Source organism: Staurois parvus, unplaced genomic scaffold (genome assembly GCF_062004578.1).
Source record: "Staurois parvus isolate SC_StPar_1 unplaced genomic scaffold, SC_StPar_1.0 ptg000014l, whole genome shotgun sequence".
In the NCBI taxonomy this organism is placed as follows: domain Eukaryota; kingdom Metazoa; phylum Chordata; class Amphibia; order Anura; family Ranidae; genus Staurois; species Staurois parvus.
Genome location: NW_028317810.1, coordinates 9,662,368 through 9,689,396, shown reverse-complemented (window position 1 = coordinate 9,689,396; position 27,029 = coordinate 9,662,368). Strand labels below are relative to the sequence as shown.

Below are 27,029 nucleotides of genomic sequence, written 5' to 3'. Positions count from 1 at the left end.
ATCAAAAAACAGCCAGAACGGCAAAGACTGAGCCAATGATCAGCTCCAAGGAGATCAAAGAAGGTCTAAAGTTACCTGTGAGTACTATAACAATTAGTAGACGCCTATGTGAAGCCAAGCCAAGGAGTCCCTGCAAAGTCCCATTGTTGAAAAAATGGCGTGCTGAAGAGGTTACAATTTGCCAAAGAGCACATTGACTGGCTTAAAGAGAAATGGCGCAACATTTTGTGGAGTAATGAAAGCAAGATTTTTTTTTTTTTTTTTTTTGAGGTCTAGGGGCCACAGACAGTTTGTCAGATAACTCCCCAAATACTGGATTCAAGCCACAGTACACTGTGAAGACAGTGAAGCATGGTTGCACAAGCATCATGATATGGGGATGTTTCTCATACTACGGTGTTGGGCCTATTTATCGCATACCAGGTATCATGGATCAGTTTGAATACATCAGAATACTTGAAGAGGTCATGTTGCTTTATGCTGAAGAGGAAATGCCCTTAAAATGGGTGTTCCAACAAGACAACGACCCCAAACACACCAGTAAACGTGCAACATCTTGGTTCCAGACCAACAAGATTGACGTTATGGAGTGGCCAGGCAATCTCCGGATCTTAATCCAATATAAAACTTGTGGGGTAACATCAAAAATGCTGTTTCTGGGTAAAAGAAATGCAGAGGAATTGTAGAATGTAGTGCAATCATCCTGGGCTGGAATACTTGTTCACAGGTGCCAGAAGTTGGTTGACTCCATGCAACACAGATGTACAGCAGTTCTCAGAAACAGTGCTTATACAACTAAATATTCAGTGATTCACAGGAAAGCCCAATCTTCAAGCATTTTTCAGTTTAATACCGTAAATGTTTGAGTTTGTAAAATAAAATGCAGACACTATTATTTTTTTTTTTAAACATCCTTTTCCTTTTGTTCACTTTCTGTAAAGTAATAACAAATTTTGAAACATTTTTCTTTACGTTTTGATTTAGAATAGACTGTGCAGTGTTCTCAGTGCATTTGCATGTATGGAAATAAAAGCTATAAGGATTTTGACCTTTACTCACTTTTTTAAAAACACTGCTATTATTTTGGACACAACTGTATATGCTATGTGGTATGCTGATGTACATTGGGCTCTGTTGTGCAATATATTGGAGTGCCATTCACAATAAATGGCACCGCAACACAGTGCACATAGATTAAGTGTATTGCCATGCTTTGTGGTATTGCACTCTAACTGCTGCCCGACCGCCCTATAGCAGTACAGGGCTGCACAAAATCACACATACACAGTCAGGTCCATACATATTGGGACATCGACGCAATTTTAACATTTTTGGCTCTATACACCACCACAATGGATTTGAAATTAAACGAACAAGATGTGCTTTAACTGCAGACTGTCAGCTTTAATTTGCGGGTATTTACATCCAAATCAGGTGAACCGTGTAGGAATTACAACAGTTTGCATTTGTGCCTCCCACTTGTTAAGGGACCAAAAGTAATGGGACAATTGGCTTCTCAGCTGTTCCATGGCCAGGTGTGTGTTTTTCCCTCATTATCCCAATTACAATGAGCAGATAAAAGGTCCAGAGTTCATTACAAGTATGCTATTTGCATTTGGAATTTGTTGCTGTCAACTCTCAAGATGAGATCCAAAGAGCAGTCACTATCAGTGAAGCAAGCCATCATTAGGCTGAAAAAACAAAACAAACCCATCAGAGAGATAGCAAAAACATTAGGCGTGGCCAAAACAACTGTTTGGAACATTCTTAAAAAGAAGTAACGCACCGGTGAGCTCAGCAACACCAAAAGACCCGGAAGATCACGGAAAACAACTGTGGTGGATGACCGAAGAATTCTTTCCCTGGTGAAGAAAATACCCTTCACAACAGTTGGCCAGATCAAGAACACTCTCCAGGAGGTAGGTGTATGTGTGTCAAAGTCACCAATCAAGAGAAGACTTCACCAGAGTGAATACAGAGGGTTCACCACCAGATGTAAACCATTGGTGAGCCTCAAAAACAGGAAGGCCAGATTAGAGTTTGCCAAACGACATCTAAAAAAGCCTTCACAGTTCTGGAACAACATCCTATGGACAGATGAGACCAAGATCAACTTGTACCAGAGTGATGGGAAGAGAAGAGTATGGAGAAGGAAAGGAACTGCTCATGATCCTAAGCATACCACCTCATCAGTGAAGCATGGTGGTGGTAGTGTCATGGCGTCGGCATGTATGGCTGCCAATGGAACTGGTTCTCTTGTATTTATTAATGATGTGACTGCTGACAAAAGCAGCAGGATGAATTCTGAAGTGTTTCGGGCAATATTATCTACTCCTATTCAGCCAAATGCTTCACAACTCATTGGACGCCGCTTCACAGTGCAGATGGACAATGACTCAAAGCATACTGCAAAAGCAACCAAAGAGTTTTTTAAGGGAAAGAAGTGGAATGTTATGCAATGGCCAAGTCAATCACCTGACCTGAATCCGATTGAGCATGCATTTCACTTGCTGAAGACAACACTGAAGGAAAATGCCCCAAGAACAAGCAGGAACTGAAGACAGTTGCAGTAGAGGCCTATCAGAGCATCTCCAGGGATGAAACCCAGCGTCTGGTGATGTCTATGCGTTCCAGACTTCAGGCTGTAATTGACTGCAAAGGATTTGCAACCAAGTATTAAAAAGTGAAAGTTTAATTTATGATTATTATTCTGTCCCATTACTTTTGGTCCCTTAACAAGTGGGAGGCACATATGCAAACTGTTGTAATTGCTACACCGTTCACCTGATTTGGATGCAAATACCCTCAAATTAAAGCTGACAGTCTGCAGTTAAAGCCCATCTTCTTTGTTTCATTTCAAATCCATTGTGGTGGTGTATAGAGCCAAAAATTTTAGAATTGTGTCGATGTCCCAATATTTATGGACCTGACTGTGTGTGTATGTATGTATATGTATGTGTGTGTGTGTGTGTGTGTATATATATATATATATATATATATATATATATATATATATATATATATATATATATATATATATGATTTTGCATCACCAGGTAGAGGGCGCACGTGCTACCCTACCTGTGCTTCCGTTGGCAGCTGTCGATAGCTGAGCAATACAAAGCAGTGTGCATACAAAGTAAAGCACACACATACAAAATAGTAAAACAGTACAGGTAACCCTTTGATTGCCCCCAGATGTTACCTCCTTCCTGTCCAGTGTCATTAGTACAGCTTTGTATTAGCACTGATCACTGTATTAGTGTCACTGGGGATGTCAGTGGAAGTTAAGTCAGTTCCCCACCGGTGTCAGAATGCCCGCTGCAGACTTGCGATAAGTCGCTTATCGCGCCATTACTAGTTTAAAAAAAAAAAAAAATTCCAGTATATAAACCGCCATTTGTAGATGCTATAACTTTCATGTAAAGCAATTAATTTACACGTATTGGGATTTTTTTTGTTTTTTTTTAGCGAAGACATGTAGCAGAATGCATTTTGGCCTAAATTTATGACTAAATTGGATTTTTTTAAAACATTTTTACTGGATATGTTTTATAGCAAAAAGTCAAAAATATTGTTTTTTTTTTTCTTCAAAATTTGTTTTTTTTGTTTATAACGCAAAATATAAAAACTGCAGAATCGATCAAATACCACCGAAAGAAAGTTCCATTTGTAGGAAACAAAAGGACATAAGTTTCATTTGGGCAGCATTGCATGACCATGCAAATGTCAGTTAAAGTAACGCAGCGTCATATTGCAAAAAATGGCCTGGTCAGGAAGGGCGGTTTTTAGCATTTGTTGCCACAATGCACAAGTGGTCATAAAAAGTGCTATATGTTTAACTATACTAATAAAATTATTTTTTAAATATAATTTGTTAAAAGGCTCAACTCCGGGATTTTACCACCCCTCAATTGCAAGTGTAAACAATAAATCACGCTTTTCGATCATACAGATATCACTTTTTTTTCCCTTGAAAACATGAGGTACTCTTCCTGCCTACCCTCTGACAACCTTTCCTTCTTTTTTTATCATACTGTTAAATCGGAACTTCACACTTTGTCAGCATTGACTATTTTTTAATCCTTATACTGCTAGTATTCGTATATAGGTAGAAAAATATATCATTTTACTTTTTTTAAACTTTTTTTTTTTTTTTACATTTCTTCAGTTACTTCCTGGTTTTAATGCCTAGGCAAATTATGTCATACATTCCAGGAGGGGAGGAGGGGTGTACTCAGCCAAGCACACCCCCCTGTCTGCATGCCTGAGCTAAGGGCAGATGGATTCTAGGAAGTAAATGCTAAATGAATCATCTGCCCTTACTCAAGATGGCCACGACCAGAAATGCTAGGCGGCTGTTCAAAGTGATTTCTCAGCAAAATAAAGCATGGAGACATGAATGGGTGAGTTTGCTTTGAATATTAAAAATTAATTATATATCGTTTTTGATTTGTGGCGTTCAGGTGCAGTGAATGTTCCCCCTTTATTCAAAGCGGAACTAAACAGGTCTGTGCCCCCACTGAAAATATTTACTCTCTGATTGTCCAGGTGACCGTTGTCACTGGAACTAAAGTGGAATAAATTCCGAAACTTTGAGTTGTCACTGAAACAGAAATAGTGTATTTTTTGAATGGGAACATTTGTAACAGTGCCAACCGTCTTAGGTTGGCCTAACACCAGTAGATTTTAGTAGAACTTTGTTTTACTAAGATATTTAGTAAAGTTGATGATTTGCTGATTGTTGTTCAAAAGTATTTCAAAAGTTTTTTGCTTTTTACATTTTACTTTGGAATGAATGGACTTCCTTGAACAAAAACTTCATACAATGTTAGAAGTTCATTTGTTCATGAATTTTTCTTCATGCTTCTTGGAATTTCTCATCACTGTGATATGAACGTCGATTTGACCACACTAACGAATAGACAATAGACTGAACATTCATAGAACTAACATTTTTGAACAGTGTATGGCCAGCTAAGAATGAATTGACCTCTTTTGAGAGAGATTTTCTAAATTGTTTGTCTAGAGGGCAGAAAGTGAAGGGAAATCTCTCAAATGGTACACAAATGGGGGGAGAAAAAATAAAAAACCCTGAAAGCAGCTTTAACCTGTACTTTTACCCCTTGGCGCTGGCGCCTCCCAACCCTTTAAAGGGTTTCTGACACCGGGAGGCGGTGTGCGGGTTTAGGGTCATGTGACCACTGTGATTGGTGGTCACATGATCGGAAAGCTCCTGATTGCAAGTAGCGATTGGAAGCTTTCCGTGAGGCTCCGGTAACCATGCTGGGAGTGAGTAGATTGCTCGCTCTCGGCACGTTTGTTTACATTGGGTATGCAAATATGTGGCTTCTCGGCATCGAGGCCCAGCTGCTGAGAGGCCGCATATTTGTGTACCGTTAGCGCCATGGAGTTAAATGATAAATTTGTGTACATTTAGTTCAAAAGTTAGATTTTATCAGCAATATTATGTTGGTCCCCAGATCTCATGTGTACAACAAGTTATGCTTTTAAATACATCTTATTTGCAAAGGGAAAAGTGAGGTTAGATCCTGGCAGTGCTAACTGGCAGGAATATCTGCATGAGTGTATTGGCTGAACATAATTACACATTTTTTGGCAGGTAAGGCTTTGCAGTTTCATATTTCAGCTGTCAGATTGACTGTTTTAATTCATTTCTACTGTTTTCCAAAAGAAACTATTATTGTAGTTCTCCACTCAGCTTGAAGTGGCTAACAATTGGGAACAGAGGTTTGGACTTCTTTATGAACTTTTTTTTTCTTCTTGTGGTAGGTGCTACTGTGGAGCATGCGATCATACACTCTCATTCGGAAACTGGAGGGTCATCAAAACAGTGTAGTATCATGTGACTTCTCTCCAGATTCTGCGCTCTTAATCACAGCCTCTTATGACACTACAATGATTTTGTGGGATCCTTATACAGGCGAAAAGCTAAGACAGTTCGTGTAAGTAGTTGCAACTTTTAATTTTATAACTCCTGGTACACACAAAAAGAAAGCAATCTGGTTAGTTAAACGCTTCCCACCTGGCCAAAGCACATACACGGTCAGGTAGGACGAGCAGCATTCGGAGTGGACGTACCCGTACATCCCTCAGAACTGTGCCTCCTGCGCACCCCTGACCGCTGTGTTCACTGGACACTGTATAAGAAATCATAATGCAAAAAATAGCAATCACCTAGAGTAGTGTAGTGTTATTATGGTAACATTGCACTGCTCTGATGAAAGGATATAATAAAAAAAATTGTAAAAAGAGAAAAAAAAACACAAATGATATTTATTTATTTATTAGGCCCCTTTCACACAGGCAATCTGATCAGGTAGTGATAGATGCATACAAAGAAGGAAAAAAAAGCTAGTAATCACTATTTCAATTGTAATAATATAGTTGAACAATCCAGGAAAATTTGGATTGCATGTGATAAATATCTGTAATGCTTAGGGAAATTGGAGTAAAATGTATTTTGTTAACTGCTGTATTTTGCTCTTAGCCATATTTCAGTGTCTCGTGAGCTGGACTATAGCTCTCCAGAACCACAACTCAGCGCTCTAAGATCCGTCTGCTTTTCACCAGAAGGAATGTACCTTGCAAGCTTGGCAGATGACAGGTGAGAAGAATTTTTTGCGCATTCATATAATAGGATGAAGGATTGTTCTCTCACTGAATACATTCGAAAAACACCTGCTGTCTCAATAGTTGATCAAGCTGCAACTTCTACTGTTACAAGAGAATTTTTCCTATAACTGATTTTTGTGTTCTCAGCTGTTGTGTGCCTTATGTATAAAGGTTATAAGTTAAACGGCAAAAAACTAACCAGGAAACAGCACTTTTGAGGTAAAATCCATACAGAAATGTCTACTTAAAAATGCATATGAATTCTATTCATTAATTATTATCTGATATGAAATTAATCCTTTCATTGCCAGGTCTGTACAGCGTATGGACCTTCAGCACTTCTAGCTGGCCATGTCCATACAGACCTGCATTCCTCCTCTGCTATAAGCGCATGGTCACTTCAGTGACCATGAATGTATTGCAGAATTGTCCAGCAGATGCTACTGAAAAATTGATGGCTCTGATAGGTGGCTTATAAGCCACTGATCAGAGCTATTTACCTAAAATGTGACCACCCTGCAGCCCCCCTCCCTCCCCAACCACCACTTCTCTACCACTATTACTCCCGCCCCTCCACCTGCCTATGCTGACATCTAAAATGCCCCCCATTCAAACTCTCCCTTCCTCCCCAAGCACCGACCTGTGTTTACTATGTGTCAGTTCATGAATGAAACACAGTTAACACTGTTTACTATGTTTCATATTATAAATGAATAGGCATCTGTACAGACTCATATCCATTCATCTACAGTGCAGCTCAGGCTGCAAAGAAAGGGACTGCCTTCAGTCCCTTTCTTGGTTTCAAAAAAGAGACATTAGAAGTTTGTTTAGACCACTGATATCTCTCCAAAGCCCCCCTCCCCCCAAAAAATGTAAAATATATTACAAAAAAAAATGTACCTGCAAAAAAAAAAAGGTGTGTGTGTGTGTGTGTGTGTGTATGTATGTATGTATGTATGTATGTATGTGTGTGTGTATATATGTATATATTGGTAAGGGTAGACTTGCCTCTAAATCTTCCTTGCTTCTGAAGCCCGATCCACGTTTGGATTGCACTCCAGTGGCTACTTACAGGCCGTGAGGAAGTGATGTGATGCCTTCTCGCTGCCTGTTTTAACCCCATTTTACCAACAAATGCGATGCAACCGCATGCATTGCACAAGGTTGAGGGGCGTTTGCGGCGCTTCCCTGTTTACATGTGTAGTGTTTGGCGGATGGCATGGCTGCACATTGGGTAAGTGTTCCGCAGACACGAAGCATCACGGCATCAGTACCTTGTCCACTGCCTATTGCAGCATAAGGGGGGGCGTTTGGCAGGTGGCTCAACCGTGCATTTTTGACGCCCCAACTGCAAGTCTAAGTCCTCATTCACGCATGGCATACTACAGCGAGGCCATGTTTAACTGCACAGGTGTTCTGTGCATCCCCATGAAGGCAGTCCCATCCATATCAATTGGGATGTGACGGCTCCTGGATGTCTGATCTGTCCTTTCAGCTGCTGCGTTCCAGTTGACATGAATAGGACTGCCTGCACAGGGATGCACAGAACACCTGTCTACGGCCCTCCATAGATGTACACATTAGTACCCCCAATTGGCCTTATTAGGAATATAGCAGGAATTTTGTAAGTTTTATGTTGTAGTTTTGTGTGCAAATAAGGATTTTAGTGGGAGGGGTTGTGAAAATAGCAGTTTGATAAACATTTGAGCAACTATTTTGGGGCCAAAAAAATAAGTAGCACCTGGTTTTTATTCCACTGGTCATGTGCTTTTAGAAAATATATAGTTTGTGGGGTCTTTTACAAACTGAAAGCTGTAAAGGGAAAATGAAAACCTCCAGATTTTTAGAGAAATTTGGTTGTTTAGATTTTTGCATATGGTTGATTTTCACCATTTCGCAAAAAGGTGCAATTTAAAATTTACCAAAATGTGTTGTTCACTCAATACAGGTTAAGATTTAATATTTAGTAGTAATTTAGCAGGAATTTTGTAAATTTTGCTGTTTTTGTATCTGCTAATAATGATTTTAGTGTATTTTTTAGCAAAAATATAATTTTGGTAAACATTTGCGCAAATATTGTGGGGCCTTAAAAATCAGTAGCTACTGGTCATGTGCTTTCAGAAAATATATGGTTTGGGGGGTCTTTCACAAACTCTGAAAGCTGTAAGGGAAAATAAAAAAGCAATGGAAAAATTGCGAAAATGGCCTAGACACCTGAGTTTAACCTCACTGGCGGTATTCCCGAGTGTAGCTCGGGGTAAAGTTTCAGCACCACAAGCAGTAACCCTGAGCCACACTCGGGAATACCCTGCAGCGCTGCTCCGGGATCTGTTCTTCACTTACCTTTTCCTGCGCTCCCGCGATGTCCCTCCTGCAGTGTCCCCTGCAATGTCCTCCGGCGGATGCCGGCATCTGTCTTCTGAGTTCCGTTCCCTGTGATCCCGAGACGTACGGGACGTACAGGGGACGGAACTGGCGGGAAATTTGAAAGTTGTAAAAGTGACATTAACTAAAATCACATAGTAAAACATTACTGTATCAAACCATTTCACATACATTTTGTCCCGAGTGCTTTGTCCAGTGCCCTGCCTGCATTTTTACTGTTCTTTCTGCCTGGAAACTGAGAAATGTCCATGGCATCCAAAAAGCGTCCCTTTAGGTTAAAAGCGGTTTTAGACCAGCTAGAGAACAGCGATAGTAAATTAGAACTACTTGCAGAATTGAGTGATAATGATTCGTGGAGAAATTCGTCATCAGACACTGAAAATAATTTTGCGACTTTGCTCAGTGATGTGCCAACTTGGCGCTCTATTGCAAATTTCAGTGTTTTTGGTTTGATTATATTATTTAATTAAATTTATTATTATATTATTATTTTTTATGATTATTTATTCAATTATAATTTATGAATTTGTGTTTCAAATTTTAACATACCCGGGATGTTTAATAGACTCTTGTTCTATAGATTTCAGTGAGTTATTCCTAAAAATTACTGGCCTACAATAAAAAAAAATACATATTTCCATGCAAAAAAAGTACCGTTTTGAGCACAGAAATATGGACATAATCAGACCGCTAGGGAGGTTAAAAGCAGAGCGAAGGGCCTGGCAGCAAAAGGGGTAAAGGATAAGTTCACCTTTTGTAACAAGTTACCTTACACCTGTATTTAGGGTGTAACATGTTAATGTGCAGCAGCTGACATCTTATCCCTCACCTCCCCAGTGACAGTGGGTGGGAGTTCTGCAACCTATGAATGACTGAAATAGAAGTCTCGTCTGCCACCGTGGCAGATGGCTTTTAGTTCTCAGCGACCTACGGGAGCACTGATGAGCGCCCTTGTAGTTCATTGACTCTTCCTACACAGTAACTGTTTGTACCTCCTTAATGGCCCTGCTCACACAGTGCAACTAGTTGTGTGCCCCATCCAGGGGCATCTTTTACCAGCATGAGGATGTACAAGTGTTGTGTGCATTTCCGTACCGGCAGTCCTGTAGATGTTTATTGGGACACGCTGCTGCACAGACACAGCCGCTGTGTCCCAAAGTGACATCTGTGTGGGTGTGTGTCCCTGAACTAGACCTGGGTGCATTTGGGGCCATGCACCCACGCAGATGCAACAACGAGACACAGCAGCTATGTTGTGCAGCCACGAGTAACAAAACATATCTTTAGTACTGCCAGCACAGGGATGGACGCAACATCTCTGGGCTTATAACACACATCTCTGCATGGGGCACGCAACTGTCACCGTGTGTGAATGGGGCATATAAATAAAATAGATGGTATAGTTGAGTAAAACAAACTGTCATTTGATAGCTAAACCTGTGCAAATAAAACATTTAGTCAAATCTAAGTGATCTTTGTTTTTTTTTTTAATACCAGTGCTTGTTCGTATAATGTAAACCTCTTTACCATATACTGGTCATCAGAGGTTAGAATTTCACAGCACTTACACCACTGAATTACATTTTCCAAAATCAGTGTTTCCATTTTGAATACCTTATTTGTTTTTTGAGGATTACATTTTTTAACTGCTTTACCGCCGCCCTATAGCAGAAATACTGCTACAGGGCAGCAAGGGTGCGCAAATTCAAGTGTATATATACGTGATTACGCATTTCCGGGTAGGGGGCTGCCTCAGATGTCAATCACTGGGTCCTAGCCAGTGATTGCTGAGTAGTATCGACGGGGGAAAGAACTGCATAGCAGAGCCATACAAAGCAGTGTGTTTACAGTGGAAAGCACAGACACAGCCCCCCAGTAAAACAGCACACAGTTTACCCTTTGATCACCCCAGATGTTAACCCCTTCCTGCCCAGTGCCATTTATACAGTGTCAGTGCTTTTTATTAGCACTGATCACTGCATTGGTGTCACTGGGGATGTCAGTGACCAAGTCAGTTCCTCCCAGTGTCAGAATGATAACAGCAGTCCCGCTATAAGTCGCTGATCGCGCCATTACTAGTAAAAAAAAGAAAATTCCAGTATCTATACTGCCATTTGTAAACGCTATAACTTTCACGTAAACCAATTTACACGTATTGGGATTTTTTTTTAGCAAAGACATGTAGCAGAATACATTTTGCCCTAAAGTTATGACAAAATTTGATTTTTAAAGTTTTTTTATTGGCCATTTTCAATAGCAAAAAGTCAAAAATATATTTTTGTTTTCTCAAAATTGTCCGTATTTTTTTGATTATAGCACAAAAAATTAAAAATGCACAGGCGATCAAATACCACTGAAAGAAAGCTCTATTTGTGGGAAAAAAAGGACATACATTTCATTTGGGTGCAAAGTTGCATGACCGCGCAATTGACAGTTAAAGTAACGGAGCGCTGTAACGCAAAAAATGGCCTGGTCAGGAAGGGGGGAATTCCTCTGCAGGGCAAGTGGTTAATAAATGCATATTTTCTCCACAGATTTCTGAGAATATGGTCCCTAGAACATGAAGAACCCTTGTCTGCTGCTCCTGTAACAAATGGTCTGTGTTGTACATTCTTTCCACATGGAGGAATTCTCGCTACAGGGTAAGTGAAATGCCAGAGTGCATATGTAATAACAACATGATTTTACCATGCCCCCGTCATCTCTTAATATGATGGACACCTAATTGCTGCTCAGCCACTTCAGTACCGCCACTTCTGCACCTGAGATCTTATTTCAATTTCTAAATCCATGAGGAGGCATTGCGGGGCCATGGTTTAGTAATAATATTACTTGTATTCTTTCAATATTAAATGTCATTAGATAAATAGGAGTGCTGTCTGGCTGTTTTGACAAACTGTCTCCAATACTTTCTAAACCACTTACCTGAAAGAAGTATGCAGTTCAAGAAAGTCAGAACTTCTGACCTGCATGCTTTTTCAGATCAGTAGCTCCGTATTTTACAGAAGAGTCACTATGAAAGTCAGCTAGCTTTTTTGGAAGGAAAACGCATGTGGAAGCCTCCATGTAACTGTAATAAAATGTTTGCTTTTAATGACCAATAAAAGTGAGGATAATCCTTGTTTATTTCCAATTATGACAGCATTGGTTGTTCATCAAAAGAAGCTTTTTTTTAAAAAAAATGGAGATATAATGATGTTATTATTTAAGAACAAATGGTATGGCACTAACAGTGGTTTGGGAAAATAACATTGATTGGACAGTTTTGTACTAACAGGCGTTTTGATTGTACAGTTCTGCTAGTATTCCATCAGATGTGAAGTAAACAGTAGTGGGAATATGAGAAATAAGGGCTCACAGGTGCATTCTGCTTCCCTTTGACATTAATTTAAGACACTTTTAAGATCATTTAGAATTGTCCTCATTCTAAGCTGCATCAGCATGCTTCAGGCAGTTTTTGCATTTCCACTTATGGGAGAAGGTAGTAGTTCTAACATGAACAAAACCCCTTTGAAACTTTTTTTTAAAGTGTATCCTAACCCAAACAATGAACTTTTCTTATTTGCTCCTTTCGGTCTGCTTAGTATAAAGGGTTATAGACACAAGGAGATGGGTGTTCTTTGTAATGCATCAAAAAAGAACTAGACCGGCCGAACACTACTTGCTTTGGAATTCAGAGCAAAAAAATACACTGAGGGGAAGACTGGAGCAGCTGTGCTATGCAGCCAATCAGCTTCTAGCTTTCATTTTCAAAGCTTAACCGAACAAGCTGAAGATAGACGCTGATTGGTAACTGTGCATCGTTTCTCCAGATTCTGTCTGAACTTGCAGTTTACTTAAAGGCATGTATTGCAGAGAATATATATGTTTTATTTATCAAACATCCCAGGACACAGAAAATCTTCATATCCATAACATTATTGTTATGCTGCTGCCTTCAGCTGATGGACACTGGCAAAAAAGACAGGAAATCCACCCTAGGCATAACCTCTATCATCTAGTCATGGCTTCAGTTTTTTGCAAGTGTCTTTAATGATGGTCAAGTCTATGCAGTCTTCATGAAAATAGCTAGCTTCTCAGGAATTCTACCTGGGATTAGGAGACTGGCTGTTCCACATCTGTTGCCTACAGCTTTCCTTAGCCCAGACATGGTCCCTTGATCCTGCACCGAACAAGTGGGGATGGCCTATAAGTTTGCTGGTTGTCACTGTACTGTGCAGGACAGGACACTACACAATGATATATTGCCTTGCGAACTGATTGAGTGCATACAGGTCTAAGGCAGTGATCCCCAGCTGTAGAGTTGGGTACCTGAAGGCCCTTGCGGCAGAGGCCACTGTGATGGGTGTCTGCGGCTGGACTGGTGAGTACTCTGAGAACATCCCTGCTGGTAACTCCTCTTAATGCTTTAGTGACTGCCTGCATTCTATGCACCCTGTATACATGCACAGTATGGCCAGTGACATCAAAAAGTGCAGTGCGCTGACAACAGCATGTATATACCGAAAGTCTTAGCAGGTTGCAGAAGAGTGTTTCTACTGTGGGACAACAGATTACAGCAAACAAGCGACTCCTCTAGTGGGACTAATCCTTCCCTGTGCATCCTCACGGACAAGGTGTTCTTTTCACCAAAAAAGGTTGGCATGCTTACCGTAACAAGGTGTTTGTTCTGCCAATAAGGTTCACTCAGCAATACCCCATGGAAAGTGAGTTCACTAAGAAATGGAGTTTGCCTTCAGTGAATCTAGCAGTTTATCTAAATAAGACCCTTATGTGTCCAGTGGGTGAGGTCCCAGTATTTAAGAACACCTCCTTAAATGCCTAGAGGTCCTATATTAAAGCTTCATTTGGTGGGGGCTGCATTACAGCCAGCAAATTGCAGATGTAGGTGTGTTCCAAAGCTTTAGGGTCTGAGTGAGAGAGAGAGAACTTTATTGCATTTTGCAGTTGTAGGTGTGTATGACAGAACTATACATTGAAGCAAGGTTGGGGTTTAAATATTGTGGGAGCCGCCATGTTTGGGAATTCCTGAGAAATGAAGAATGAAACTAAATTCCAATGGTGATGCAAATCTGTATTGCTTTCTCAAAGAATATTATCTTGCAAGCTTGTAAACATGAGCTCCAGGCAACCAGCTCAGTGCACAGATAAAATACATGTATGAGAGCTGTTTTACCTACCAAAAGATTTGTATTTCTTTCGATCTTGTTCTGAGATTTATTCCGCTTTGCCATACAGCACAACTCTGACATGGAAGATAACATTTTTCTGTGTTGCAGTTCAGTAACTCTTCTCTCTTTCCCCAGCATGTGACTGAACAGTGCAAGGAATAGTAGCAGACTGATGAGCTCATCTTCCCATCACTCTGCTTTCTCCTCATATCAGTATGCTGCTTGCACTGCAGCACAAGTGATTGGCTCCTTTATCTGCTTCTCCCAGTCTGGGCTCTGATGTATAGTATTTGAAAGGGAGTGATTACGAGTCAAATTCAGATACACACACTGATTGTATTTTAAGAAAGATTGATACATTAATAAATCTGGAGCAGCATTATTTGTTGTCTTTTTTTGTTTGCCTGGCGCTCAGCATTAAATCACAGACATAAATATTTTTATGGTACACAAGAGGTAATCTGTGAAATTATAAGTGAATGTCATGAAATTTTACCTGCAATTGATCTACAATTGAGTAGAGGTATACATTGTGTCATCTTCTGTATTTCAGAAATCGAGATGGACAAGTGCAGTTCTGGACGTCCCCTCGAGTCCTGTCTTCACTTAGGCACTTGTGTCGCAAAGCACTGCGTTGTTTCCTAACCACCTATCAGGTCCTTGCTTTGCCAGTTCCTGGAAAAATGAAGGATTTTCTTACCTACAGGACTAACTATTAGTCTTCTTACAGTAACGAGGAATATTGAGGCAGTGGACCTCATTCTAGAATCTGAAACTCGCACGATCGCTGCAGCTTATAGGAAATAAACTTGGTCAGCACAGGTCACTTGTATGAAGGCTGAGGCAAAAAGCATTTGCAAATGGGATGGTTCCTGAGCTGAAGACCAGGTTTGACTTTGCAGCTCTCTTCTATAAGAATGTTTTCATCTTGTAAGGCACAGGACAGAGAAAAAAGCATCCCGTTCTCTTTACTTCATTAGATATATTCAAATAGCCGTTAAAATATATCTTCACTAAAGGAAAGTAGACCGCATCTAGAGCAGAATGTCTGCTTGTGAACTTTTTCCATCTATGTTTAGCCAAAACATACATTTTGCAGTGTAGAAAAACAAAAAACACACAATGACTCAAGTGGAAATCAAAATTTTGTGGTGGTAATTGTACAAACCCAGCTAATGTATGTAACTTGTAATTGCTACAGTACTGTGGAGAGGGTGACGTTTAGGTGACACAGGACATGCTCTTCCCATTTAAAGCAGATTTCTTTTTTTTATGTAAACACTCTGAAATTGCAGGCTAAAAAATGATGCATGCATACTTGTAAATACATATTGCAGTATCCATATTTCATATTATTTGTATGCCATCTTGCCTTTCTTCCTCAGCATTACTGAGAGGTGATGAAGGCAGTTCTCTTCTCAGAGGGAAGTGATGTTGTAATCTTTTCCTCACAGGAAATTCTCTATAGTAACTATTTTTATTTTTTTTTCCCCCAGGAACTGGACCTGTTACCAGGGGTTGTTCTATGCTCGCCCCAATCTCCCTCTCTTCTGCCACTTTTACAAGCCAATTGTTTTACTAAATACAGCTGCCAATCACTTTTGTTCTGTGCAGTTATTTGCTTTGCTCCTTAGCGCTCATGCACATAGGTGTATGGTTTTATGTAGGATCTTGCTGGCGCTCACCCCATGTATATCCACGTGCTAGAATGCACTTTGCTGCTCAGGGCCTCCACCCACTGATGCTTTTAGTCATTGTGTGCATGTGCCACATGAGTCATTCATGCAGTGGCTGCTTTTGATGTTCACACTAGTAATGTGTAATCGGTGAGCACTGCCCACTGCTTCCACAGTGCCTTCAGTTATTCTGCACATGGTCCATCGGCTACACATTGTTGATATTGACATGCCGACCCTGAACAGCATCAGCCAGTAGAGTCCCTGATTTATTTATATATATATATATATATATATATATATATATATATACACACACGCAGCTCCAGATTATGTCATTTATTTATTATGTCATAAAGATTTCAGGTCCCAGCAAGCAGGCAAACTGCAGGTAAAAGCCACAAGACAGTTTTGCAAGTATGCATGCATTATTGAAAGAAAAAAAAAAACCACACAAAGGAAGCCTGTACTGTGAGAAATGTAGAAGTTCCTAGTGCTGGCCTCTTGAAATTGCTAGTTGCTGGTATTATTTTGAATAAATGGCTTCAGTACTTTGAGTCACTGACTCACAAACACTATGCAGATCAGGAAAGTCAGAACTTCTAATGTTCATACTTGCTTGCAAGAGCAAATTAAATTTTTCAGAAAAAAATTAAAAGGTGCTTTAACACCATATATCCTCCCCACCCCTCTGGTCTCCGCTTTACATACTGCCATGGATGATGAGCTGTCAGCGCCCACCACTCAGCTGAAGCAGTGGTCTGGGGATTTAAAATTCAAGCTCTTCTCATTCTTCTTTTTTGCAGTGCATCCCGGATGGATCATTATTATTCTGAATGGTCATCGCCAGCACATAGCAGTGCTCTGATCCATCTTGGATGCCCTGCAGAAAGAAGAGCTTGGATTTCAAATCCCTAGACCACTGCACCGGCTGCATAGGCACTGATAGCACATCACCCACAGAGGTGAATACAGCGGGGACCATTGGGGTGGGGGTACCTGAAAAAGTGAACTAACCTTTTAAACCTGTGGCTTTAATAGCCAAGAAAACTAGCATTTTCAGGAGGTTAGTAAGAGGTTTCATTTTTAAAGTACTGTAGCTGAACTGAAAAATGAAAGTTAATTGGGGTAGACTTCCATTGTCCACATCAAGCACAGTCAGAAGAGCCATAATGGATTGGTTCTGAGATTAATATTGTACCTGTTTGTTTTATTGCTTCATTTCACGTGCAAGTGACCTCCTGCTGCACACAGTGGGGTTAATGGAAAGGACCAAGGAAGTAATGGGATAAGGAGGCCACTTTTTATAGGAAAGAAAAAAGTTAAACCCCTTTAGCAATAAGTGTAGTTGCATCCAAAAGTACTAAAACTGGAGCACTCCGAATCTGGTGCAGCTCTGCAGGGTAGTCACTAGGCTTCTGACTTCAGCTTGTTCGATTGAGCCGTGCCAACAAAACCTGGAAACGGATTGTTTCTATGCAGTGCTGCATCAGATTATGCATGCCCCAGTTTTAGTAAATTCCCCCCCAATATTTAAGGGTAAAATAAATATGTAAACCCTGTGCTCAAGTAGATAGCTTTGTGTTCCATCCATCCAGGAGGCTTTTCCAGATGCCCCCCCATTCCTATAAGTGCTGGCTCTGGGTATATGGAAGTGGCATTGAGCACAGGCTGGCAGCACAACAGGTTATTGAGTACTGGGTCACTTTCAGATATTTGCAGCCCTGCTCTTTTGGATGAAACCACACTTTTCCTTCAAACTTGCTTGAATCTATTACCAAAATGATTTGCTCTGATGACATTCCTTTTATAAATACTTTTTTTTTTCTCAATTTAGTAGTGCCTAGTGTAACAATGAAATTATATCCTTACAGTAATTGGGGTTTTATTTTTTGTGTTCTATGTGCACAGAAAAGTTCCTCTGTATTTGTGTTAACACATGTATGTGCCTTGGTAGAATGTTGTAACCGCCAGGCTGACAAACCTAATGCTAACTACACCATTGAAAAGTGTGATTATAAACTTGTATTTATTTATTTACTCTCCATTAAACATACTTTTGGAATTTTAAACTGTAAACACTGACCTTTGGTTAGTTGCAAACGTTCGATTCACTATTGAATAACAATTTTATCATCCTTCCAATGTGATATTTTACCTCATATTGTGCACTATAAATAAGCATGGGTGCATTGCAAAATGGTACATTGTATTTTTGCAAAAAAAATTTGTACACTAAAAGTAAAAATCTTCTGGTGTTGCAGTACATCAGGTGACACAAACAGGGATCGTGTTCTGCTTTGTATGATCAGAATGTGGCGATGTAATGAAATAAAATGCCTTATAATTGATGGCTGTTTTGTTGTTTTTGTACAGTGTGGCAGCAGAAGTCTGATCATTGGAGGAGAGCAGAGAACTGACCATGCTGTTTTCTCCTGCTTAGTGTGGTCAGTTTATAATAGGAAAGCAGAGAGACTGGTAGGATTACAAGGGATTTCACACAAAAGGAAGCCATACAAAGAACAGGGTCCTTTTTCCATACAAGTACAGCAAGCACATATCAGAAATATGAAATGTTGGACTACATATTCAAGGACCTCAAACACCTCTATTAAGCAGGGCAGCTACACTAGACATCTAACATCAGTTTATCTATGCACACCCTGAACCTGTGGCAAAAGATCAACTCAATCATCTTTTGTATAGACAGGACATCTTTTGGATGTCTAGACATCTGGTAAGCTTTCCAAAGCTAGCTGTTGGTCCCACAAATATGCAAATAGCAAGCACTATGATTGCTTGCTTTGTCCACCTCTTCAGGAATAGTATTGACCCATCACTGTGATATCAACCTCATTAACAAGTAAAATGAACTTTTGTACTCACCCTGAAATCCTGGAGTCCATAGAGAGAGCATGGTCTTCAACTTCAAAGATATGATGCAAGCCCATGGTGACTCCTTGACTGGGACATGGACCTTTGTTGGTGGGGGGAGCTTATTCTGAGAAGATAAAGCCACCTGTGCTGCCACTGGTGAAGATTTTTACCCAAATCTAGCTGGCTGATCACAGGTAGGTACAATCTAGCACATTCTTAAAGTTTGTGGAGAAGCCTAGAAATTCCTGCACACTTCCGAGACCACCTAAGTTATCCTGCAAGCTAGAATCTTAGTATAATGACTTTTCCCACTGCCCACACCACTTCCAAAGACCAACACTAAGCAAATGCTGCAATTAAGGAGAACTTGAGCTTGCAACCAAAAGACTACAATCTCATAGACTAACCACTTCCCACCGACCTGTGCATATATACGGCCTTCCTGCGGGTGGGCTTTAACACAGAGCAGCTGCATATATGTGGCCCTAGGTGAACTCTTTACTGTGCTGCTGCTCCCAGCACAATGATGAATGGGTACTGGAAAGCTCCCAAGCATACTTGTGATTGGGAGATTTCCGATCATGTGACCATCAATCAGTGGTGACATGATTGGAATGCCCACCTCTGCTTCCAAGCATTCAGATCCTCCTAAACAGCCAGGAGGAGGTGGTGGCGGGAAGGGGTTAACAGTAAATTTATAATTCAGCACACAGACACAAGGCAGTAGTCTCTCTAGTATTCTTAATTTAGTACAAGAAGCCACTAATTCATTTTATAATTTAATATCCCCCGATGTACCAGGCATAGATACATGTACAAAGGTAAATAATTCTTAAACTAAAGAACATACATAAATTTGGCATGAAATTAAAAAAGGGAGAAAGTACAGAAATAAAACTACAGTTGGGGTAGTATGGTTTATCATGTTGGTGGGAAACACATTTGGAAAGTTCTGTAACCTCCTAATTCCAAACACTCTCCTAGATGAATGACCGTGCCAGTGTCTTAGGCTGTAGCAGCCAGAATCTTGAGACACAGTATTCTCTGGATCAGGGTATTCCTATCCTTCTGAAGGATTGGAGAATGGTTTTAAGGAATATTTTCCACAGAACCTGGAACTCTTATTTTGCTTGGGGTGAGGAGGCTTTCAGGCTCGCAAGTATATCATGGTATTGCATCCTAGACATGTGTGCTACGGTACAAGGTTTCATGGATATTGTTCCACTATTCAGGAATTGGTCGACTCCATGAGACCTCAGCTTGGTGCTTTCTGTACTGTAGAAATCTCCTTGAGAACCCATCCATGATGGTTTTTTTTAGGCCTTTGGACTCAGAAGGTTAATTTTTTTGTTTGCCATTACTTTGGCTCACAAAATTTTGGAATTGGCAGCTTTTTCCCATAAGGAACAGTTCCTGGGGCCACACTGTGTTAAGGTGGTTCTACAGCCTCAGTAGCTATTTTTGTGTCTAAGCCAGGACATTGGTTTTGTCATCTTTTTCTCCTAAGCTTTAGATGCTGTGGGAAGTCGACAGCTGCTCTTCAGCCGTTGGGTTCCCACTTTGTTTCCTGAAGGCCCAAGAAAGGGTGATGCAACTTGTGGCTCTTCCATATTTCAGTGGATTTTTCAGCTAATTTCTCAAGCTTAAAGTTCCACTACTCTAGTGACCGTTTATTTTTGCAAGGAGGGTCAGTGCTTCCTGGGCTATTCATCATCATGCTTACATTTGTAGCATTGCTAACGGATCTTCAATTCATACTTTTACACAAGACCTCTGCTACAGGTGGAGGGTACCAGACGCAGAGCCCCTGGCTTTCAAGTTCAACACACTTAATTTTTGCTCCAGAAATTCTTTAGGCTTTGCATGGGATGCTCTGGTAACGCTGTGGGAAAGGCCTTCCCCACCTGCTGCAGGACAGGGTATGCTGGTGACTCACAAAACTGGTTCAGGCAGACATGGTACTCAGACCTTATCTGATCCTTGGTGGACTCTTCATGATCTAAATCTTAGTGTATTTTCACTTTTACAACCAAACTGGGACAGTGTATTTTATATTTACTCATCTCCATTCACATAGCATAATAAAAAAAAAAAAAAAAACCTATGGCTTACCTCTTTAAATGCTCTTTTCTGGACCCTCCAGGAATGGGAAAAAAAATCCTAGGAGGTAGTCCTTTGTTTATCAGGGCACTGGGAAGCTGTGTTTGCCATAATTAATTCTGTGTGTAGAGTGTGCACAGACCTTCAGTATAAATTGTAACTAGATAGGTGTTGCCACTGACTGTTTCACCATGTCAGTGATAGCTATATAGCACAGCCATAAACCTATGGCCCTGGAGGTGCCTCCTCTACAATGACAAATAATGAGTGTTCCTGTAGGACTCCAAAAGCCAGGATGCCCTGATATACAACTAGCATTTGTGGTTGAAAGCTCAGCTTGCATCCTAAACCATTTTAATTATAAAAAAAAAAAGGCCCTATGTATGCTAAAAACAAAATAGTGTGAAAATAATTTTGTTATGCAAATGGTTAAAGTGTTTCTAAACCCAGGACCCTCCATTCACTATATCTGGTCTCCCACAGAACTGCAATTATTTCAGTAAATATAAAACTACTAAATACCTTTTCTCAGCAGCAGTTTAGAGCAGTCTTGTGATTTCTATCAGTGTCCTGCTAAGCACTGGTTAAAGCTTGTAGGAATTTTCATTCTGCTTACTGTCCTAAGAGGCTGTAACCCCTGACCCTCTGGCTGGAGAGTGCTAGCTTACCCTGTGCAATCACTTAACATTCACCCTCACAAAGGAGGAGGGACCTCTCTACCAATACACACTAAATTGAGCATGTGCAGTGACTCCTAGAGCTCTCTACTATCAGCAGATGGATTGGGGACAGTAAGATGTTCAAAGAAGACAGGATCAAACATCCTTTTTACACAATGTGGATGATTAACCCCTTAGGTTCCACAGTGAGTATAACAAGCATGCTTTATTGCATATACAGACTTTTAGTAACACTAAATATTGTTAATTAACCACTTGCCCTTCAGAGGATTTTACCTCCCTTCCTGACCAGACCATTTTTTTTTTTTGCGATACAGCGCTGCGTTACTTTAACTGACAATTGAACAGTCATGCAACACTGCACCCAAATTAAATTTGTCTTTTTTTTTTACCCACAAAGTTTCTTTGGTGGTATTTGATAGTCTCTGCGGGTTTTTTTTCAAAATAGTATTTATTTAAATAAAGTTTGCCTTTTTGCTATAAAACTTATCCAATAAAAAAATACCCCAAACATTTCATTATAAATTTAGGCCAAAATGTATTCTGCTACATGTCTTTGCTAATAAAAAAAAAAAAAAAAAAAAAAAAAAATCCCAATATGTGTATATTAATTGGTTTACATGAAAGTTATAGCATCTACAAATGGCAGCATCTATACTGGAATTTTATTTTTATACTAGTAATTGCAGTGATCAGCTACTTATAGGGGCACTGCAGCATGCATTCTGACACTGGGGGGGAATGGACTGTCACTGACATCCCCATTGACACTAATACAGTGATCAGTGCTGATAAAAAGCACTGACACTGGGCAGGAAGGGACTAACATCTAGGGCAAAGGGTTAACTGTGTGCTGTACTAAGGAGGCATGTTGTTTTGCTCTGCTATGCAGAGCAATAGAAAGCAGTGTGCTGGAGCTGACAGGAGAGATCTGTATGGTTTACATACAGACCTCACCCTCATCAGTGATAGTTGGTGCCAGCAGGGAATCTCTGGCTGGTACCTGGTGATTGACAGCTGTAGCCACCAGTGGCAGCGCAGGTAGGGCGCACATGCCATCTACCCAGAAATACAAAATCACGTATGTACACACGTGATTTAGCGCAGCCCTGCCATCCTGTAGAAGTGTTTGTGCTATAGGGCGGCAGGGAAGTGGTTAAAACCAGTTCATACAAAAGCTTAAAAATATGGTTGTGTCTTGTAGGTTTTGGATGACCCCCTAGAAATGAAAGGATAAAACTTGAATGCAGCCCATGCAAAAATTAGTATGGAGGCAGTTTTGGTGCATATGTACAGATTACACTTTTCTCACTGAACTGATAGGCCACATTTCATAGAAGACCCACAGAGAAGATAAAGCAATAGCAATAAATAGTAAACCAGATTTCCTCTGCTTGGGATTTGGGCATCTGGCAGTGCTACTATCCATAGATTCTCTTGATTCTAGTTCTCCAATTAGAAGACTTTGAAAGCTGTACATAAAAGACCAGTGTTTTTATTGAGCTGTGTTGCTGAGAAAAAAGTGACAAGTTGCTGTGAATTCCTCCCCATCCCTTTCAAAATTGTACATTTTATAGGAGAGCAGGATGCAATTAACATGCAATAAAAACTGCACTGAAATGTAATATGAAGATGGAAAAAAAAATAAATTTTTGTTTTTATTCCTTTCAGCAGTAACAATACAAACCTTGTACATTTTGGCGTAAATGTAAGTCCATGTTCTGGGCATGAAGGAAAGTTAAGTAATTTATTTAGGTCACTGCATATTGAAAAAGCGTTACAATAGAAGTAACTTTGTTCTTTGCAAAAAAAAATTAAAAAACCCCTAACATTCACACTCCTGTGTGAAAGTAAATGTTTTGGCATCTCCAAAACTCAGTCTCTGATGTTCTTTAAACACAGTGTTTCTCCGCTATGTATGCACAATTGTGAGAAATACTTCTTGTTCTGTCCTTGAGTAACCTTGACCACATCATCAAGTTGCTACTTCCCACTCTAAGCTTCAGCTACAATCAAATCTCGAGTGACTTGGAATGCAGCTATTAAGGAGCTGAGCTGTATCTTCTCACTGGTCCCAGAAGCCAGCCTGTATCTATCAAAAAATAAAGGTTATTTTAGTATTATCTATGTATCATGCCCAAACAGAATCTCAACAGCAGATAATGCAAGGGTTTCTAACAGAATCTCAACAGCAGATAATGCAAGGGTTTCTAACAGAATCTCCACAGCAGATAATGCAAGGGTTTCTAACAGAATCTCAACAGCAGATAATGCAAGGGTTTCTAATAGGATCACATGGAAGAGAGATTTATGCCATTTTCAGAGGTCCACAACGATTAAACTGGACTTCTTTCTCAAAGAAACCCTGTTGTTATTTTGCCCATACCTGAAAGGACTGCTTACATAGAACAGATCATGGGCACAACAAACGTAAAGAATAAGTGTACCTTTGGGAACATGTTACATGGTCCACCCGCTTTTAGGGTGGACCATGTAACATGTTCCCATTGCTGCAGCCATGCCCACTCGACCGCCTCCCCCCTCCCTCGAACAGTATGGGGAGACTTCTTCCTGTATTGTCAGATTTGAAAACAGTGCAGCTGTGCGGGGCTCCACCCACATGGCCACGCCTTTCATTCATGGACTTCTGTGAATGAACTGCAATTCCCGACAGCCTTAGCGGCTATGGGCTTGTAGTTTTCAATGAACTACCACGGCGCTAGTTTATTGAAGCTTCCTGTCAGAATATCTGCTTGCTCATACATCCCATACGGCAAGCAGATATACTGACAGGTCTTCAGCAGACCTGCATGGCACCAGCAAGCTACTGATTGCTGATGCAATGCTTTCTAGGCTCCTTTGGCCAAAAATGCACATTTTTTTACCTGCAAAAAAAAATGTGCAATTATTTTTGTCCATAAGGTGAACTTCTCTTTTAACCAAATCATTCCACATCAAGTGTGGTGTCTCTCAAATCAAAACACAGTAGAGGGACTCCGCCCACATCATTCATAGAGTTCTGTGAATGAACTACAAGTCCCGAATCCTTTGCAATTGTCGGCTTGGTAATTCTCAATGAACTACCACGGTGCTGTGGTAGTCAATCCAGTCTTCATGTCAGTGTTAAACTGTCTGCTTGTATGAGTACACAGATCAAACTGACAGCCTGATGGAGACTGCATAGCACCAGGCATCTGTTGATCGCTGGTGCAATGCTTTACAGGCATTTTACTGCAAAAAAATATGTATTTATTTAAAGTGAACTGATCCTTTAAGTCTTGTTAGCTGATAATAGTCCAGAGTCAGAGACTACAGGAGGTTATCAGTTAGCATTGTTTGCTGCTATGTTAGAGGACAACAAAACACTTCCCCCTGTTATGGAGAACTGAAGGAGGTGTTATGTAATCCTAATACTCCCTTGTCCTATAATGACACAGCTGCTCTGTACAGTTGTCACCCATGAACAGGAAGTGATTTAGGTAAAGCCAGGATCACCAGGTTAAAAAAAAGGAAAAAAAGAAAATTTGAGCAGCCACCACATCTAAGAACCAGTAAGATGCAACAGTATCAATTTGTTTTCTTAAGTTTAGATACATTTTTAAATATATAATAACTCACTCTATATCTGCCATCTTTGTCAACAAATGAATACGAACAGATGGTGGAAAATCCACTGTATGAAAGAAAGAAAAAGAATGTTAAATACACTTTGAATAGAAACAAGCAAAAAAGGATATTCAGCAGATCAAATCTGTTTGGACCCAGCTACTTTCTACAAAATAAAGTGCATGTCCAGCCGAAGTGTTTTCTAGTTAGGGTTAGAACCTCTCAATTTTTTATTTTTTGCTGTCTGACTTGCCATTTACTGTATACTTTCTCTCAACCATTATCACCAGGCCAGGAGGTGAGGAGAAATCGGTTGTCAAAGTTGTTACCTGAACTAGAACAGAGTTTAAATCTCCCAACGATGATACGAGTTACGGGTGTTGTAACGGAACCGACCCAGACTGCGCTTGAGTACTTCCTTTAGAATCCGCTTCCCTGTCCGAACACCAACAACAGACACCACAGCCAACCATACAAGACTAGACGACACCAGCCTTGAAGTAAACCAGGAGGTAGACTAGTTTATTTGAACACAGATACAAGATACATACACTCAGGGGACAGTCTCCCCTCCCTGCATAATGACACACGGTGGGGCAATCTACATTTAGTAACAAGAGACACACAGGTATTCAAACTTCACACCAGCAGACAGTCCCATCAGGAGGGAGGGCTGCTGGACACCCCCCCCCCCCCCACTAAGCTAATACACAAACATCCCATAATATTTTGCTCCCAAACAATAGGATGCAGCCACAAAAACAACCAACAACCCCCCACCCCAATATTAGGACAGATCACACTGTACCCCTAACAGGCACAGGGTGATTTACACATAAGAGGGATATGGGGAGCTGAGACGGGTCTCCCCACCTCTCCATAGTGAGCTGGGTTCCATGGGCCCCCCACCCAAAGTGACTCCCGTCACAGGTGTGTTTTTCCCTAATTTGTGGGAAATTTAGTGGCTGCACACACCAGCATGGCCTGCTGCAGTGCATTAATGCCCATTAAGGCAGCTTATTCATTTAAATAGATTGCCCAATGAACGACTTATCAAAAATCAAGCTCTGCTGCAAGCTGGACTAAAATGCAAGCGTGTCGAGAAGGAACACGGCTGTGCTGCTCAGAATAAATGGCACCGCATCACACTAACAAGGTTTACTGCATTGTGATGCTGTGTGACTGGCCCCCTTAGGCTACTTTCACACTGATCCACCAAAAAAACACAACAAAAACGCAAAGGTGTTGTTACCACACTTTTGCAGCATTTTTTAAAAGGACACGGCTTAAAAACTGCACCAAAAACACTCCTTTGAGGCGCTTTTCAGGTATTTTCTATTTATTTCAAATAGGAAGAGGCGGTTTTTTGTTTTTTTTTTAACTCCCCAAACATGCCCCAAAAATACTGCAAGCAGGAGTTTTCACACCGAAAAGCCTTTCAGTGTAAAAACACACATAGGGAAGCATTTTTGAGCTTTTCAGGTGCTTTTTTTTTTTTTTTAAAACACAAATGCTTCAAAAACTCCAGTGTGAAAGCAGCCTAACTTTTAATTCTCATCTATACCTCAGGAACAGTAGTATGACCTCACCTACCCAATACAGAGAGCAATAAATACCTGACAGAGCTTTTAAACTTTTCTTACTTTATCTAGAAAAATAAAGTGTTAGTTTAAAGGATGAGTCAACCAAATATTGCAGTTATAGGTCTGATGGGTTAAGATACCACCTGGATTTTTACCACTTTTGGGAATTTTAGTGAGAAGCTGTCGATGCCATAGTTCTTACTTACTCTTATGGAATTCTCCCCAACATAATAGAAGGGAAAAACCCAACAAGTACAATAGGATCATTTGCTTGGTGTGAAATGGCACAATAGATCCCCGAACACAGAGGAAAAT

The 27,029-nt window shown here is 40.4% G+C and overlaps 2 protein-coding genes across 3 annotated transcripts in view; one reads left to right on the top strand and one right to left on the bottom strand.

The window, feature by feature from the left end:
* WSB2 (WD repeat and SOCS box containing 2) overlaps positions 1 to 18,219 on the top strand; it is a 53,797-nt gene extending 35,578 nt beyond the window's left edge. Inside the window, exons 7-10 of one of the 2 annotated variants that reach the window (XM_089677233.1) lie at positions 5,794 to 5,966; positions 6,512 to 6,628; positions 11,556 to 11,663; positions 14,746 to 18,219. In XM_089677233.1, coding sequence (XP_089533359.1) covers positions 5,794 to 5,966; positions 6,512 to 6,628; positions 11,556 to 11,663; positions 14,746 to 14,911 — 564 coding nt within the window. In that variant the 3' untranslated portion in view covers positions 14,912 to 18,219. Of the gene's footprint in view, positions 1 to 5,793; positions 5,967 to 6,511; positions 6,629 to 11,555; positions 11,664 to 14,327; positions 14,572 to 14,745 lie in introns of those variants that run through there. The other variant, XM_089677242.1, reaches the window with a different exon arrangement.
* Positions 18,220 to 23,004: 4,785 nt separating this feature from the next.
* Positions 23,005 to 27,029, bottom strand: part of RFC5 (replication factor C subunit 5) — a 46,148-nt gene continuing 42,123 nt past the window's right edge. Inside the window, exons 10-11 of the mRNA XM_089677219.1 lie at positions 25,144 to 25,198; positions 23,005 to 23,617 (exon numbers count right to left, since the gene is read on the bottom strand). Coding sequence (XP_089533345.1) covers positions 23,521 to 23,617; positions 25,144 to 25,198 — 152 coding nt within the window. The 3' untranslated portion in view covers positions 23,005 to 23,520. The remainder of the gene's footprint in view (positions 23,618 to 25,143; positions 25,199 to 27,029) is intronic.